General features: G+C 45.2%; 1 protein-coding gene and 1 long non-coding RNA gene across 2 annotated transcripts in view; one reads left to right on the top strand and one right to left on the bottom strand.

Annotated features, from left to right (window-relative positions):
• LOC308392598 (sodium channel protein type 4 subunit alpha B-like) overlaps positions 1-17,779 on the top strand; it is a 65,130-nt gene that overhangs the window by 12,588 nt on the left and 34,763 nt on the right. Inside the window, exons 2-19 of the mRNA XM_080875676.1 lie at positions 1,882-2,059; positions 2,158-2,295; positions 5,778-5,905; positions 6,001-6,063; positions 7,874-8,002; positions 9,612-9,697; positions 10,369-10,569; positions 11,073-11,136; positions 11,210-11,351; positions 11,440-11,643; positions 13,400-13,496; positions 13,666-13,895; positions 14,540-14,611; positions 14,697-14,792; positions 14,860-15,207; positions 15,297-15,462; positions 16,392-16,564; positions 17,450-17,513. Coding sequence (XP_080731802.1) covers positions 1,882-2,059; positions 2,158-2,295; positions 5,778-5,905; positions 6,001-6,063; positions 7,874-8,002; positions 9,612-9,697; positions 10,369-10,569; positions 11,073-11,136; positions 11,210-11,351; positions 11,440-11,643; positions 13,400-13,496; positions 13,666-13,895; positions 14,540-14,611; positions 14,697-14,792; positions 14,860-15,207; positions 15,297-15,462; positions 16,392-16,564; positions 17,450-17,513 — 2,579 coding nt within the window. The remainder of the gene's footprint in view (positions 1-1,881; positions 2,060-2,157; positions 2,296-5,777; positions 5,906-6,000; positions 6,064-7,873; positions 8,003-9,611; positions 9,698-10,368; positions 10,570-11,072; positions 11,137-11,209; positions 11,352-11,439; positions 11,644-13,399; positions 13,497-13,665; positions 13,896-14,539; positions 14,612-14,696; positions 14,793-14,859; positions 15,208-15,296; positions 15,463-16,391; positions 16,565-17,449; positions 17,514-17,779) is intronic.
• On the bottom strand, positions 11,483-12,105 carry LOC308392602. Its single transcript, XR_013970848.1, has 3 exons — positions 11,991-12,105; positions 11,756-11,846; positions 11,483-11,619 (listed from the first exon to the last, which is right to left on the bottom strand). It is a non-coding gene; the product is annotated as an uncharacterized lncRNA (long non-coding RNA).

The raw sequence follows: 17,779 nt of genomic DNA, 5'->3' as shown, positions 1-17,779 counted from the left end.
ATGACATTAAGCTGTATGGAGAAAGCTGGATTGGAGAAATATAGTCAGATGATAACAAAGAGAGGGAAGGTACTCAGAACTGAGGGGATTGAACTACCAGAAGGCAACATTGCAGACATTGAGGACACCTACAATTACCTGGGTATCCCAAAGGCAAACGGGAACCATGACGAGGCTGCTAGGAAAGCTGCAACCACCAAGTGCCTGTAGAGATGAGGTAAGTCCTGAGGAGTCAACTAAATGGAAAATCAACACCTACACCCTGCTGGTGATCAGATAACCTCCTGGGATAACAAGCTGGGCAAATGAGTAGATAGAAGCCAATGACATCAAGAAAAGGACGTTTCTGCTAAAAGTTAGCAGAAAGAAACTAAAAGTTAGTTTCAAGTGCTTGCTCATACGGTGTTATGTGATTTTTGGGTTTTCTCTCCAATATTGGAGGTCTTTAGGTTATATTAAATTTCAGTTCTTTGTATTCTTGAACGGTCAAGAAAGACACGGCTCAAAGTGGTCAAACTCAAAAAATGATCATTAATTTTACATATTCCGGAATATGGAGACCTGAACACACGAACACACAAGCTCAGGTCTGAAGCACAAACAGAAAGCCTAGTCATTTATATAGACGTCACACACACTTTAAGCTTCGATCAAAGACTCTGCTTAGTTTCACTTTCTGGCTGCAGGTCCTATTTTCTCTGCAAAAGCATGCAGTTTCCTGTCAGTACTTTGTGGCACAGACTGTACTCAGAGTTGGGCCTTTTATATAAAACAATATAATCAGCAAATACGCATTCAGATTATTATATATTTAAATCTCAACAGTTACAATATAAAGCACCTTTAGGTGAGTGTTGTATAGCAGCGGTCCCCAACCTGTTTTTCACCACGGACCGGTTTATGCCCGACAATATTTTCACGGACCGGCCTTTAAGGTGTCGCGGATAAATACAGCAAAATAAAACTAGTACTGAAAAAAAGAAGATTTATTCATAACACACGTGGAAAGACCCAGGAAAACTGAGTTAACGATAAAAACTATAACAAAATAACGCTGAAAACCGATAAAAACCCTGAAAACCAGACATTTCACACCTGAGCCTCAACTCTCGCGGCCCGGTACCAAACGACTCACGGACCGGACCCGGCTCTGGAGGACTCGGGGGTCCATGAGCAGTTTTGACTGTTGTTGTTATTATTATTATTATTACCCTAACCCTAACCCTATTATTTGGTGATGTGTGTGTTTTTCTGCAAAATGCTGTGTTATTCTGTGTTTCACTCATTATATGTATAGGCAGGGTGTGGGTGTGTACATGTGTGTGTGTCTGGAGGATGGAGGACAGCCACCTGCAGGCCTCGTCAGGGGAGCTACTTAGGAGAGTGTTGGAGCTCTCACCGACGCGGGATCATTGCGTTGTCATCCCAAGTTAGTGTGTGGCAGTGTATAAGAGCGCAGTTCGTATATGCCCGTGGGGGTCAGTGTTGACGGCTGTTTCTGTGGTTTTCCTGCAGGTGGAAGAGTGGACCAGAAAGGCAGCACGCACGGGTGTGCGGAAGCACGACAGCGGGGAGCACGAGCACAGACGTCGGAGGGGAGCACACACACAGGAGTCAAGGGAGCAACGGGGATTTATTGTGTTTACAGCTTTCACTGTAAATAAAGTGCACTGTTTGCATCGCAGAAACCTGCGTTTTGGGTCCTCATTCCCCACATCCCCACGGTCTGCCAGCCAGACCGTGACAGAATTGGTGTTATTTAAATAAAATTGAACCGAATAACACTGAGAAATCTGATAATGATTAATAACAGCCCTACAGACAGCTGCACCTCTGTAAGTGGCTTCAAGGAAACCAAACCAAAACCTCTCTTCCCTACAGAAACCTGTTGCTAGGCAACAGCGAGGTTCGACCACTTCTCCAGGATGAGAGAATGGCGTCTCTGCTGCCACCTGTAGGTATGGAGGTTTTCAGATGCTTCACAGCAGTCTCAAAGGAGGTGGTCCAACAACGACACGAAGCTGAGGTAAAGGAGCGAAAGGCGTGGAAGCACCAAAAGGTACCGATCAACTTTCAGGAATCAGTGATAGATAATCAATCAGTAAAATTAATACTGCTGATAAGTTGCATGAGGGGAAGCTCTTCTGTGTAACTCAGGCAAGTGAGAAAAACCTGACCAAACCTGCTCGTCACCTGGAGACTGGGAAGTCCCTCCCTTTCATCTATGGTGCCCCCCCCCCTCAGCTTCTCTGCACCCCATTGGAGGATCTGGATCCCTTCTACCAATCACAGAAGGTCTCTGATCCCCTGGTCTCTCTGATGTGTCTGTCCATCTGACCTGTCTTTCTCTGTCTTTCTTGGACCCGTCTCCCTCTGACCTTCTCTCTGTGACCAGTCATGTCCACCCTAGCTGGAAAACTCAAAAACTTATTTTATTGTTGTTGTCTGTTGTCCTCCTGGGCCTTACTCTGGGTTTCTGAATTCTCCAACTTTGTATGAGATTTTTGTGATCTTCATGTCTCTGTCTGATCGTTTTAGGTTAACATCAATGATTTTTAGCTCGTCAATGTGCCTAGTCGACCCATTCAGAGTAATGATTTATTATAAGAGTTTCAATCAGGATCTGGAGTGCATCACAGCACAGAAAAAGAATAGTGAAGGTTACAAATGATCTTCTTATGGCCTCTAACAGTGGACTCATCTCTGTGCTTGTCCTGTCAGATCTCATTGCACCATTCAATACTGCTGAGCACAATATTTTACTACAGAGATTAGAACACATTAAAGGTACTGCACTGGAGTGGTTTGAAACATATCTGTGTCAAACAATAGTTTGTTCATGTAAACTTGGAGCCTTCTTCACACATATAAGTTTTTCGTGGACTTCCACTGGCTTCTGTGCTGGAACCAATTTTATTTACATTATAAATGCTTCCTTTAGATAATCTTAGTAAAAAACTGCATCCTTTTTCACTGCTATGCAGCTGATACGCACCTTTATTTATTCATGAAGCCAGATGATACAAATCAAATTTTGTCCTTCAGTGCACATATTAAACAACTATGTAGGACTGCTTTCTTGCATTTTTGCTATGTCTCTAAATTTAGAAACATCCTGAGTGAAAAACTAGTTCCTGCATTACTTCTAGGCTGGACTACTGTAAAAAGAAAAAGAATGCTTCAGACCCTTCCCATTTAAATAACGTCCATTTCAAATTTGCCTTTCCTAGCCAAAATTCATGAAATGATAGTGGCTGCACAGGTTCATAGACACCTCACTGGAAATTACTTGTTTCAGTCCGGCGTCCGTTCTTTTCATAGTACAGGAACAGCTCTAGTAAAAATCCCTACTGATCTTCTGCTTGCAGCTGACTCTGGACTCATCTCCATCCTCATTCTCCTTGACCTTGCAGTAGCTTTTGATACTATTTCCCACCGCATCCTTCTTTATAGATTAACATCTATTAGGATCAGTGGTACAGCACTCGCCTAGTTGACCTTGTATCTCTCTGGCTACTCACAGTTTGTTCAGTTACTCACAGATCAGTATCTACTCCAGTTAACTCCGGTGTTCCCCAAGGCTCTGTCCTGGGTCCTTTTTATTATCTATCTCCTACCCCTAGGTAATATTTTCAGAAAATATAACATCCAGTTTCACTGCTACGCAGATGACACCCAGCTCTACCGGTCCTCCAAACCCACAACTACTCTCCCACCCACATCAGTTTCTGACTGTTTAAGTGAAATCAAGGTCTGGTTTACCCACAACTCTCTTAAAATCAATGGCAATAATGGCACTCCTTGGTGGCTTCTTGTCCGGGCCTGGAGCCTGGGGCTCGCTCGGGCCACTTCGGAGGTGGGGTGCCCCCGGCCTCTCGGCCTGGGGCTCGGTCACTCTGGCACAGCTGGCTGCCGGCGGAGCTCACGGGCGCGTCACTGCAACCCCCCCCCTGGCTTCTGCTCCGCGGCTGCTGAGTGAGCCCTCATCTGGGACTCTCCTCAGCTCTTTCTGGGACAGTGGCGCGGCTGCCCCTCTGTTGGTCTTCCTTGGTCTCTTGTGTTCTGGGGGCCTCTGGATGTCTGGAGTTTTGATCTCCTCCATACCTGCTTCATGCCCTGGAGGACGGGGCTGTGGCCCCCCCACACCCTCTAGCAGATCATTACATGAAGGAACCTTTTAAAAACAAGCGCGTCCATGCTCACAGGTGTACACACGGGTGATCACACCCACAAACTACACCCTTTTTGGCTCCTACCTCAAAGCACACTGTGTTCTGTTGATCTTATGTGCTGCACAATAATGTTTAATATTTAGTATTTACTGTCATATTCCCATATATCATTGTGATGTTGTTTGTTGTATTGCTCTCATTTTCTTGTTTTCTTTTTCTTTCTCAACAGGTGATCCAGGTGGTTGATATATGTATTTTTTGTCTGCTTATTTAGTTGTTTTTTGTTTTTTTGCCCTCTATCCCCGTCCCTCTTGTCCGCTGTTTTTCTTTCCCTCTTCCTTTCTCCCTTTTCTTTTCCTCATTCAAGTCTGTCCCATATCTAGCAAGTGAAAATAAAAAATAAAATAAACAATGAAAGGTGAATCAAATAGACCATTACGGCAAGGCTGGGATGGTCAATTTGGTAAAGTAAATCCGTTGGGCATCTTTCTTCGCCTTTAGACAACAATTTTGATGCAAAAGAGCCAAACGGGACAGACAAAAAAGAAAAAAAAATTAATTAATTAATGGCAATAAAACAGAATTAATTCTAATAGGCACCAAATCAAAACTGACTAAAGTTCCAACCAGATGTCTTTCATTATCCATTAATAACTGTTTTGTCACACCCTCCCCTCAGGTTAAGAGTCTTGGTGTCATCCTCGATAGCACTCTTTCCTTCACAGCACATATAATATTTTCATCTCCGTAATATTAAACGCCTTCATCCCTCACTCACTCCAAACAGTACCGTCATACTTGTCAATGCTCTTTTCACATCTCTTTCAGATTACTTTAATTCTCTTCTCTATGGTCCACCTCCATAAATTGCATTTAGTTCAAATTACAGCTGCTCGTATTGTATCCAGAACTAGATCCACTGAACATATAACAGCTGTTCTTAAACAGCTCCATTGGCTCCGGGTTCACCTCCGTGCCAATTTCAAGATCCTGCTTCTTACTTTCAAAGCCCTTCATAACCTCGCTCCATATTTATCTGATCTTCTCCACACATACTCACCCCCTCGTACACTCTGCTCTTCTTCAGCTTCCCTTCTGTCTGTTCCACCTGCTCGTCTGACTACCATGGGACTCAGAGCCTTTAGTTGTTCTGTCCTGAGACTTTGGCCACACTTCCACCAGATCTCCAGACCACAAACCGTCTCTTCACTTTTAAATACTTTCTTAAAATTATTTATTCAGCACTGCATACCCTTCATTATGACTCCGTCTTAGTGCATTTTTACTTTGATTTGACTTTTATACTTTCATCTTTATTGTTTCCCTGTTAAATCCAGAATTCAAAATCCTGCTAGTCACAAAAAAGGTCTTGACTCATCTATCTCTGATCTGTCTGTCCCTCACCTCCTTTCTGTCCCTTATTTGTCTGTCTCTCATCCATCTCTCTGTCTCTTACTTGTCTGTCCTTCACCTGTCTGTCTCTCACCTATCTGTCCCTCACCCGTCTGTCTCTCACCCGTCTGTCTCTCACCTATCTGTCCCTCACCCGTCTGTCTCTCACCCGTCTGTCTCTCACCTATCTGTCCCTCACCTGTCTCTCTGCAGACCTTCATGGTTCTCAGTAAAGGAAACATCATTAACAGGTTTAGTGCTGACTCGTCTTGTTACCTGCTGAGTCCATTCAACCCGTTGAGGACCCTCGCCATCAAGACCCTTCTTCATCCATATCCTTTATGATGTCATAGTGTCAGGAGCCTCTGTGTGGTCAGGTTTTAGCTCTCTGGACCAGGTGAGCTGAGTTTTCCCTGAACTCTCACACATTCTTCAGTATATTCATCCTACTGGCGATCCTGGGCTTCGGTGTTCTGGAGTTCAAATTTCCTGTGGTGAAGTAAGATACACACACACACACACACACACACACACACACACACACACACACACACACACACACACACACACACACACACACACACACACACACACACACACAGATCTTTCATCAGGAGCAGAAAAACGCGACTAAGTGATGAACAGGGCTGTTGATGGCAGCATTGATGAGTCACAGCATGAGAATGGTTTTAAAGTCTAAATCCGTGCTAAGGCTCAAAGACAAAGAGCCAGTCTGTCCTCAGTCTGTCCTCAGTCTGACAGCAGCAGCACACACAGGTCTGTAAAGGTCAAACTGACTTTGCTCGCTGTTGTCGAGACAGGAAATGCTCAGAATGTTCTGATATGTGAACAGATTTGTCATACAGACAATTAAGAGACGGCTTAAAGGGCCTGTTGTGATGTTTCTCCATCGAGACAGCTTTTGTGTGACTCGTCCATTTAGGAGAGATCTGCGGTGGAAGTGTTTGCCTCCTCTTCAGTATAATGGAAGCACTTTTACTGTCTTGGGCTGGCTGTAGCTCAGGAGTTAGAGCCAACTCAAACTAACTAACTGAAAGTTTGGCGGTTCAGTCCCTGCCTACTCCAGTCTGCATGCCAAAGTATCCTTTGGAAAGAACCCTGAGCTGGTGTGAAAGCTCTCAATCAATCAATCAATCAATCAATCAATCAATCAATCAATCAATCAATCAATCAAGGCTTTATTCGCCACACACAGGTTGCCCTGCAGTGAAATGGGATCCCCCCCTCCCCGACCTTACACACACAACACAGACATCACATGGGGATACAGGTCAGAGATCGGTAGCGTTACAGAAAAACACTGAAATGTACACTACAATGGGAAAGTACAAGAGTAAAAAAAGAGACCTCTACTCATGCTGGGCTCCTGGGAGGACAGCATGAGAACAGGAAACAAAAAAACTCCTCTGCACAGAAAGCACATAAATGTCCACAGCACAACATTATGGAGCACGTGACCAGCCACAGGGTTGAGTAGGGGGTGAGGAGTAATCCGAAGCAAACACAGCAGCCATCCTGCCCTGCGCTATTATTCCAGCGCGGGCCCAGACCCGCCGTGTTCTCCAGGAGGGAACAAGCATCGGAGGCGTTTGGAAAGGGAGGGGGGATGAGTGTGTGCATATCAGTGTTGATGTATGTGTGTGCGTGTCCAGAGTTTAGCTGAGACAGTGTCCTTCACCCTGCCAGGCTAAGTAAACAGTCTTCCAGCCAACCCAGATGGCCTTGCATGGAATAGAAGGAACAGACTCAAGACAGTCGTTATCAGGGTGTTTTTGTTCGGCTCCAGCCTTGAGCCCACATCTGGCGCCGAAGGGACAGCTGCATTATGATGGTGATTTTTCTTTTATGCGGACAACTCATGAGAATTTCAAAGCTGTTCTTTAACACTCCGACACTGGTCTCTCAATCTCCCGTTGCAGAGCCGCGAGCTTCTCCATGATGTTATCAAACTTGCGCTCCGTGGTCTTGTCAATTCTTGTGCTCAAAGACCAGATTCTGAGAACTCACGACCGCAGAGAGCTGCTCCAGGATGTGATCTAACTTTCACTCAGAGGTGTTATTCTGAGTATTCATGGCAGCCATAAGATTCTCCAAGCTCTTAACCATGCTGCACTCAGTGAGCCCATTCTGAGACGTCGCGCCTCGTCCCATTGTTTCAATCCCAGCGGGCAGCCTTGGGGGGGTTTGAACAGCCGGTTCCACTTTCTTAATTCTCCAGGGCACTCGGGCTCTCCCGAGCCCAAACTTCTCTGGTGTGAAAGCTCTCTGTCTCACGTTTATGTGAACAGGTACGTGTACATGGCAATCTTCGTGTTTGAGGCTCTGGTGAAAGTCGTGGCGAGAGGCTTCTGTGTGGGACGCTTCACCTTCCTCAGAGATCCCTGGAACTGGCTGGACATCATCATCATCAGCACCCTGTAAGGCTCAATAACACACCTCACACTCTCACACAGACTGTATGTACAGCCATGAATCTGCATTCTTTCTAATGACCAGCAGGGGGCAACTTCAGGTTGCACAAACAAAATTCAGTGTAATCTGTTTTAGATTTATTGGAAAACGGCTGACATGAAGTTGGTGAGACTTATTTCTCTGCCGTGATTCTCCGACACGTACAGTTATTGGAAAAGAAAGTTTTCACAGGACGATCCTGAGAAAAAAAACAAGTCCAGCCTTATTGCCTTCATGGGAGTTAAGAGGGTAAGCAGCAGCCAGGTGCTCCTAATCGAGCCAGACTGATTAGTCATACAGAAAATGATCACATCAAGCTGTTGCTGCTGAAGGTGTCTCTGCAAGCTCATTGATGAGGTACAATTAGGACTGCTTATACTGTGAGTTTGTTAATGGAAGAGCTCCTCTTTGTTCACTTCTTTAACCTCCTAGGACCTGGCGTCCACGTGTGGACATCACATTTTGGGTTATTTAGACCGAAATACTCAATTTCGCTCTGCAACGGCCTGATATCCACTCACGAGGACATTATACTCCTACTGTTCTACTGAAATTTTAAACAAATATCCTCATATGTGGCTTTCATTTTTCTTAGAAACAAAAATTAGGTAAAAAAAATAATCTGGTAATTCTTTATTGTTACATTCATCAGGTCCCAAAATGCCCAAATATCAAAGAGAAATTAAAAATGCATGCCGAGGAAGAGTTCGGATCTTAGGGGGTTAATGTTGGTTACAGATTAACGTGATCCAAAAAACAGGAAACAGTATAAAAGAGCTTTCACAATAAGAGCCTCTCAGTCCTGAATAACAAGGCTCACTGCAGCTCAGAAAATACTCAAGAAATGTGATCCACCGATTGAATCCACTCAATGCTGGACGTGACCTTTACAGTTACACCAACACAGTTCTTGTCAGTGTGGTCTCATATCTATAGATCCATGTCCGTGCAAATAAGGTGGGCTTTTTCCAGCTGTGAAGATGAAAATTATCTTTTTGCTGCTTTCACCACCACATCCATCCATCTAGTTTTCTTCTGCTTATCTGAAGCTGGGTTGCAGGGACAGCAGCCTAAGCAGAAAAGCCGAGATCTCTTCACGATGTCCTTGGCCTGTCCCGGGGCCGTTCCTTTGTTATTACCCTTATATTTCGAGTTTAGTTGTTCCTTGGTTCAGGCACTGAAACTCCTTGTTTAGGTCTGGCACTCTTTCAGTGTTTGAATCCAGGATGACATCAAACACTGTCCCAGCAAACTGACCACAGAGACTCTTGATGTTTCTTAAGGCTTGGTAACAAGCTAACCTCCTGTAGCTGAACGCTCGCTGTGCTGCTCTGCTTTCCTGTGTAGCTTTCCTGTGTACGTCTCCTCTACCTTTGTCACTGATAAAGGTTTTAGATTTATATTAGGACACTAACTGTCACGTCCTCATCACCGGCTTTGCTTCTGTATGTTCTGCTCGACACACTTTGGCTTTTTCCTGCTCGGCTGTAAATGTGTCTTTATGTTTTACAGCTGCTTTAATCACTGCTTCATGATGATGATGATGAAGGTGGTGATGATGACTCTGTGTCTCAGATTGGTGTCACAGTTCGTAGATTTGGGGAAGTTTGCTGTGCTGATGACGATTTCTCTGCTGCTGAAGATCTTCACATGCAGCCGAGGTGTGTGTGTGTCTGTGTGTGTCTGTGTGTGTGTGTCTGTGTGTGTGTGCGCGTGTGTGCGCGTGTGTGCGTGCGTGTGTCTGTGTGTGTGTGTCTGTGTGTGTCTGTGTGTGTGTGCGCGTGTGTGCGTGCGTGTGTCTGTGTGTGTGTGTCTGTGTGTGTGTGTGCGTGTGTGCGTGCGTGTGTCTGTGTGTGTGTGTGTGTGTGTGTGTGTCTGTGTGTGTGTGTGCGTGTGTGCGTGCGTGTGTCTGTGTGTGTGTGTGTGTGTGTGTGTGTGTGTGTCTGTGTGTGTGTGTGCGTGTGTGCGTGCGTGTGTCTGTGTGTGTGTGTGTGTGTGTGTGTGTCTGTGTGTGTGTGCGTGTGTGCGTGCGTGTGTCTGTGTGTGTGTGTGTGTGTGTGTGTGTGTCTGTGTGTGTGTGTGCGTGTGTGCGTGCGTGTGTCTGTGCGTGTGTGTGTGTGTGTGTCTGTGTGTGTGTGTGCGTGTGTGCGTGCGTGTGTCTGTGTGTGTGTGTGTGTGTGTCTGTGTGTGTGTGTCTGTGTGTGTGTGTGTGTGTGTGTGTGTCTGTGTGTGTGTGCGTGTCTGTGTGTGCGTGCGTGTGTCTGTGTGTGTCTGTGTGTGTCTGTGCGTGTGTGTGTGTGACTTGTATTCACAGCGGGGGCTGTCTTTACAGGTCTGAAGAAGACAGTCGAAGCTCTTGTCCAATCGGTGAAGAGGCTTGGTTGTGTCATCATCCTGACGTTGTTCTGCCTTAGCATCTTGGCTATGATTGGTTTACAGCTCTTCATGGGAACCCTGAAGAACAAATGTGTCATCTGGTCGATGAACACAAACACGACAGAGTTCGATTTCCACAACCACACCACCTCTCCAGGTATGATGGTCGTACCACGTCCTGATTGGCCGGTTAGCCTTTTAAGACAGTCAGATGGCTGACTCGCAGGTCTTCTTCCAACATTACAATGAAAGCAGTGGAAAGAGATCTCATGTGAGATCAGGTGAACCTCTGAGGAAAAGTCTTCAGGTCCAAAAACAGTTTTATTTGTTGTTATCAGATTTTAAAATCACCCGCAACAATGTAGATGCTGAGAATTGCAGCATAAATGTGACCTTGAATCTGTCATTGAGAGTATTTCCTGGCTCAGTGATGTATTAAACATGTCCGTGAAGACAGCTCTGCAGCACGGTCCCTCAGTGCTCGTCCAGGGATGTTATCAGGACCTGGGGCTCTGCGAGAATTGATTAGAAAGTTTAGAAATGTTCAGCTGGCTTTGTAGTGCAGACTTCAGCACCTGTCATCGTTGCCACCCCTGCCCTTAAATTAGAAAGGTGAAATATGATCCGTTTGTACGGTTTGGATGTCTGTCTGCCTTCTAGAAAACTATTACTACATTCCTGGACATCCTGATCCTCTGGTGTGTGGAAACCAGTCAGACGCTGAGTAAGTAAACATGAGTCTCTTTCATTCACTGACAACAACAACAATAAAAACAAACTGTTTTTTATGTGTTCAGGTGGTGTCCAGATGGTTTCACCTGTGTGAAAGCAGGAAGTAACCCAAACTTCGGATACACCAGCTACGACTCGTTTTTCTGGTCTCTGATGTCACTTTTCAGACTCATGATGCACGACTTCTGGGAAGGCCTGATGCAGTTGGTCAGTAACTCACCGATGACCACATGCAGGCTCCTCCCAGTACTCCGGTTGTCTCATCTGTTTCTCTCACCTGTCTGTCCCTTTGCAGACGTTGCGAACTGCAGGAAAATCCTATCTGATCGTCTTTCTGTTCGTCTTCTTCCCGGGTTGTTTCTTCCTGCTCAGTCTCATTTTGGCAGTGGTTGTCATGACACGAGCGGAGCAAGAAGAGACTCAAGATGCCGAGGCCATACAAAGAGAAGAAGAGTTCGGACGGATTGTGGAGGTGCTGAAGAGGAGAGAGGAGGAGGAGGTCAGTAAGGACTCATTGCTTCCACAGGAATTAGGAGGGCAATGAGCAGCCAAATACTAATCAAGTCTAATCAGATTTAGTTCATTGGTTGGTCATCAGTAAGTGTGTGCACCTCTTTAACAGCAGATTTTGTCAGTTTGCTGTGGAGCATCCAGGTGTGTGCTAACACAATACCACCTTCTCTCCAGGACTGGGTGCTGCACCTTCAAAAACACAAAAGCAGGAATCAATGATCCACACACGGGAATAAAGTTGCTTCTTATTTGCTGAACCTTGTGTCACATGTTACAGGTGCAACTTTTTTACGTCTACCTAACTTACAGCCCTCTCTTCTTCTAAATTCTTACGTTTATCTCGACTTCTGGAACAGACTCAACACCGCTGTTGGGTCTGCGCTACAGCAGGCCCGCTGGTTCACACTGATTCCTGTAAAGAAGGAAATACAGAACAGCAATCGATCGGTTTTCACATGCTACAGCAAGGGGAGGATCTCGGGGCAGCCCTTCTGCCCTCGAGCTCAGATTACTCCAAAGAACCAGCCCCCGCTTGCAGCCTTTTTTTGTGTGACACACAGTTTACACAAGCACCCATTGTAAAAAAACCCTATGGTCACAAAAGGTTAAAACACTGCGTGTGTGTGTGTGTGTGTGTGTGTATATGCATGTGCGAGCATGTTTGTGTGTGTGTGTGGATGGGGGTACGTTTGTGTGACTTCCTGCTGAGGATGTGCCTACAGTTACGCTATAGCCCCCCTCACCATTCAACAGGCTGGGGAGGGCAACAGAAACAGAAGCATGTCTCTGAGCACACAGTTTAAGGCCAGGCTTACAAACTTAAGTACAATATTGGCAACATTTAACAATTTCAGCCTAACAACCACCTTTCCTGGCCTCGCCAGTATAGCAACACACAATGCCCTATCTCAACAATCAACCTACTCTGTGCGCTTCTCCAGAGAAATAAACATGAACTTAAAACGCCTGTACTGATAATAACTGTTATGCATATATAAACAAATGATTCATTATGATACCACACTGGGCATTGCAGCAAATTCACGGCAAGAACTGATGTTCAGAGAAACCACAGAGAAACCCCAGTTACTGTGGCTGAGGTCCAACAGCCCCACCTCAGACTCTACAGGCCTCATTGAGCAGGTTGATGGGCTCCATGGCCACGACAAAAGGGAGATCAGAGTCGCCTTTATTGGCCGTGTATATGCGCAGACACATACGAGGAATTTGGTTCGGGTAGATGACGACTCTCAATCACAGCAATGTAAATCACAACAATATGTAAACAACACAATAGAAACAATATAAAATAACCATAAGGTGTGTGTCTCTAGGAGGAGAGCCACACCAACAGCTGAGCTCTGACAGCTTGGAGCACTGGCACACTAGGCCCAGGTGTTGCCAGTGTTGCTAAAACATTCCACACCTGTACAAAATATACTGGAATAACACGAGTAGGTCTATTATCGGGCTTTAGTTCTGTTCATATATCAAACACGTCCTATTCTTCATCTAAATATCCTTCTGTGTCTAGCATGTGACCGATCCTGCAGACCTGTCGGCAGCATTTAAAATCCAGCTGTTCCAAAAACCTTTCACCAGCTTCGTCTCAACTTATTGTGTCAGCCGTGATCTTTCTGAGACAAAATAACCCTGTTTGGAAACTGTTCAGAGTACTGTGGGATGGCTCTGCTGAAATCGTCATTTAGCATAACTGAATTTGGGTGTTTTGTTATGGACAGCAGGCTTCCAGCAGGGCAGAGACTCCAGAGCAACAGGACTCACTGCAGAAGAAGAAATCAGCTGGTATACGAGCTACTAAGCAAGAATACGTTGAAGGTAAACAGATATTTACCTCCACCTCTTTAACCTCCACCTTCCTTCATTGGGACAGGACAACACGCTCTGTCACTGAGAGCAGTCACAGACAAACGCGAAGAGCCGAGGCTCTGCAGACAACTTAATGCTGACACAGTTTGTGGCCTCACAGAGTAGCTTTGTGTTGCAGAGGCAGAGGAGCACCACCGGCCTTTGTGCTGCACCTGCACTGACGCCTTCCTGAAGGGGGACTGTTGTGGCTGCTGGCGATGGCTCAAACAGCAGTTTCACACTTTTATCACGAACCCTTTCTTTGACCTGGTCATCATCATCTGCATCATTGTTAGCACCATCTTCACAGCCATGGAACATTACCCTATGATGGAGGAGTTCATGGAGACCCTGGTCATCGCTGAGCTGGTGAGTGTTGAAGAAGTGTCTGCAGACCCTGTTATCTCCTACTTGGTTAATTTAATGGCAGCTTCTTCACTGCAGGCTAAAATCAGGACTTTTCCATTCTGCTCCCTTAGTTTGGTGTAGACTTGATCAGTCGGAGGGACCATATGTTCTTCTTCGATGTGCCTCCATGACCAATTTAGTGATGAATGCTTTTAGCGGGTTCTTCAGCCACCTAGCAAGAGTGGTTTAAAATGTCCACTCAGAGCAACTACATCACAAATGGTAACAAACCAACGGTACAAACCTGTAAACGACCTGCATAACTGAGAGGAAAAGCAGCACAGTGAGGTAAAAATGTAACGGGGGTACAGTATAAACCTCTGGCAAGTCTCGAGAAAAGTAAGGATCAGCTGGGATTCAGAGGGAGCTTTACTGAGGTTTATTTACACCGTGAGTCTTTGCAGTAACAGTGATGCCTGGTCAGAGTGATCTACCTTTACATGGGTGACATTTCACAGGAAAATTATTGTTTTGTTGGAACTTCTACTTCTGCACGGGACTCGGTGTGTTCGAGGTTTTTCGTCCGCCTGTCTGCCGATGGTTGGATGAATTGGATGCAAAACATGCTTCTACTCTGTGACCTCTGACCCCTTTGAACTGTGCAGGTCTTCCGTGTGATCTTTGCAGCTGAGATGATCATCAAACTTGTCGCACTGGGCCTGCATGGATACTTCCAGGTCAGATTTGTAGTTTCTTCTCAACAGTTCAGCGATCTGCCATTTTCAAAGAAACATTTGTGATTGTTTGTTGTCGTGGTTACAGGTGCGCTGGCATATCTTCGACTTTATCCTCGTCATCATTTCTCTGGTGCAGCTGGGACTGGCTGACGTTGAGGGTCTATCTTTGCTTCTTCTTCCGGTTAGTATAACATCACCATCACTGTCATCATCATCATCTGTTCTCACGTATCTTTCTGTTTGTCCAGTTTCGAGTGTTTCGGCTGGCCCGTTGGTGGCCGATGCTCCACATGTTTTTGAAGATCGTCTGGGCCTCAGTGGGGAACCTGACTCTGGTTCTCTTCATCACGGTCTTCATGTTCTCTGTGGCGGGCGTGCAGCTGTTCCAGTCGGACTACAAAGCTAACGTCTGTCGCATTTCTCATGACTGCCAGCTTCCTCGTTGGCATATGGAAGACTTTTTCCACACCTTCATGCTTGTCTTCAGGGTCTTGTGTGGACTGTGTTTAGAGTCTTTATGGGATTGCATGGAGGTCTCGAATGATGGCATGTGTGTGACCTTCTTCATGATTGTCCTGATTGTTGGAAAGCTGCTGGTGAGTCTCTTTACACTTAACAACCTAGAATGACCCAGTCCACCTTAGTCCAATCAGAGTTTTTGAATGAGTTCCTGGTCTGTTTGCAGATCCTACATCTGTTCCTGAATTTATTGTTCATCAATGTTCAGCTGGTGGATTCAGAAGACAAAACAACAAACATTCTGCAGAGTACCATGAAACAGACCAGAACCTGGATCCCCAAGAGAATCTGGACTTTGTGGGGGAAGAACTACGCTGACCAAGATCACAAAGGTGGTTTTTGTTTGTATATTTGTCTTTGTAGGTTCTCAGTTATCCAGGTCACAGTAATCCAAGGAGCTTGTTTTGTGCCATTACTTTATTGCTGTTTTGGGGGTCTGCATTATTAACATGGAATGTAGATATAACACTGGCACAGCCACAACGAGGTAACATATTAGTCAAAGTCAAACTTTATTGTCATCTCCGCTAAATGGCAAATGGTAAATGGCCTGTATTTGTATAGCGCATTACTTGGTCCCCTATGGACCAAAAGCACTTTACACTGCATTCAGTCATCCGCCCATTCACACACTGGTGATGGCAAGCTACATTGTAGCCACAGCTGCCCTGGGGCGCACTGACTGCTACAGCCAGTGCAGCATATAAAGACAAGACGACGAGTTACATCAGTGCAAAAAACCCTAATAAATGGATATAAAAGGAGTAGAAAAATAAATATACACTTAAGACTAAGACTTAGTGAAGTCCTGTCTTGAAGCCTGAAACTGGATGTTTACAAACTGGATCTGACTTCGACAGTGAGGGACTCTGCTCACTACTCATTGGTAGTAAAATGTAAAGTGGATTGTAGTCTCGACTTAAATCTTCCCGTCCTTCCTTCTCCTCAACAAGACTTCAAACTAGTGACTGAGACCATAAATTCATCAGTGAGCTGAGTGATGAGGTGAACACGAAGCTCATTTTCTCATATACTTGCAAATGTTCAGGTTACAACCAGAGGAGTCGCCACCTGCTGGACATTAGAGAGACTGCAGGTTTGAGGCAGTGTTGCCTTCATGTTTCAGGTCATCCTCATACATACTCTGTTGTTAGTGGTTTATTTTTTTTCTGTGGATCGTATTTGGATTTCTGTGTCTTTTTTAAGTTTTAGATTTAGAGCTTTTAATTTGAAAATATTTTCATGTTTTCCTCATTTGCAGGTGACACTGAAAAAGACAACAAGGAGGAATATCTGGCCTTAAGCTCTGTGAGCTCAGATCAGCTGACCCTCGATGATAACCACACAAACATGGCCGCCTGGGAGGCCCCCGTCGCTGTGGCTGAGATCGAGTTTAGGACGCCTGAAAATGCACAAGAAAAGGAGACGCAGCATGTAAAGCAGATTCTACTATTTTTGATCCTAGAGCAGAATTTCATGTTAAAAGTAAATACTGATGTGTGACGCAGCTTCGGCCTCGAGTATGAACAGCAGATAAACATGTTTGTGTCGCCACGGGGCGACCGTGGCTCAGGGGGTTGGGAATCGCATCTGTAACCGGAAGGTCGCCGGTTCGATCCCTGGGCTCTCTGTCCTGGTCGTTGTGTCCTTGGGCAAGACACTTTACCCTACTTACCTACTGGTGTTGGCCAGAGGGGCCGATGGCGCGATATGGCAGCCTCGCTTCTGTCAGTCTGCCCCAGGACAGCTGTGGCTACACCTGTAGCTGCCTCCACCAGTGTGTGAATGTGAGAGTGAATGAATAGTGGTATTGTAAAGCGCTTTGGGTGCCTTGAAAAGCGCTATATAAATCCAATCCATTATTATTATTTATTATTACACAGTACTATTTTCCTCACTGTGATCCCTGTGCATGAAGAACATCTCTCCACCCTCGATGTGACCGCAGCATCATCAGAGCTTCAGCATAACTGCAGTTGTCTTTATGATGAATTGAGTGAAACACAGCGATGAGATGCTTTCACACACACATCCACAGCACACAGGTTTAAAGCAGACAACTGGACCGTGTAAAGTTCAGGTTTTTGTTTGAAATTCATCAGCAGCTGCTGATGTTAAAATCACTGCAACAGTTTAAAGAAGGTGATCATCAGACTTTTACAGGACTGAAATCAGCCATCCTGAATTCACAGACACAGTAAAGACCCGAGACATAAACCGCGTGAGCTTTCAGAGTGTGAACACTTAGTCCGGTGACAGTATTTTAAAGTAACTAGGACATTAAAGTTTATTTATGTTTGTGAACTTCTGTGTCTGCAGTGTGACGTCATGCAGAAACGTAAAGATGAAACTCATCCAGAACCTGAGGACTGCTGCTGCAACAGTATGAGCACACACACACACACACTGTTATATCAAATTATTATATGTAAAATAGTTTAAACCTGCAGTGACAAACCTTTGTCTCCCTCTTCTGGCAGTGAGAGTAATTACGTAAATGCTGAGCTTTGGTAAACGTGTTCATTTTTTCACCATATTTGGATCACACAGACTCGGATACCTGCTAATTAGTGTTCAGTAACATCCAAATAAAATCCTCAAGTTTCAGTCCCTGAAACTGGACCTCAGACTTCTTGAATGTCTGTTGGT

The sequence above is a fragment of the Rhamphochromis sp. 'chilingali' genome, assembly GCF_963969265.1.
Source record: "Rhamphochromis sp. 'chilingali' genome assembly, chromosome: 2".
Lineage (NCBI taxonomy): Eukaryota > Metazoa > Chordata > Actinopteri > Cichliformes > Cichlidae > Rhamphochromis > Rhamphochromis sp. 'chilingali'.
This window is presented reverse-complemented; position numbering and strand designations above follow the sequence as displayed.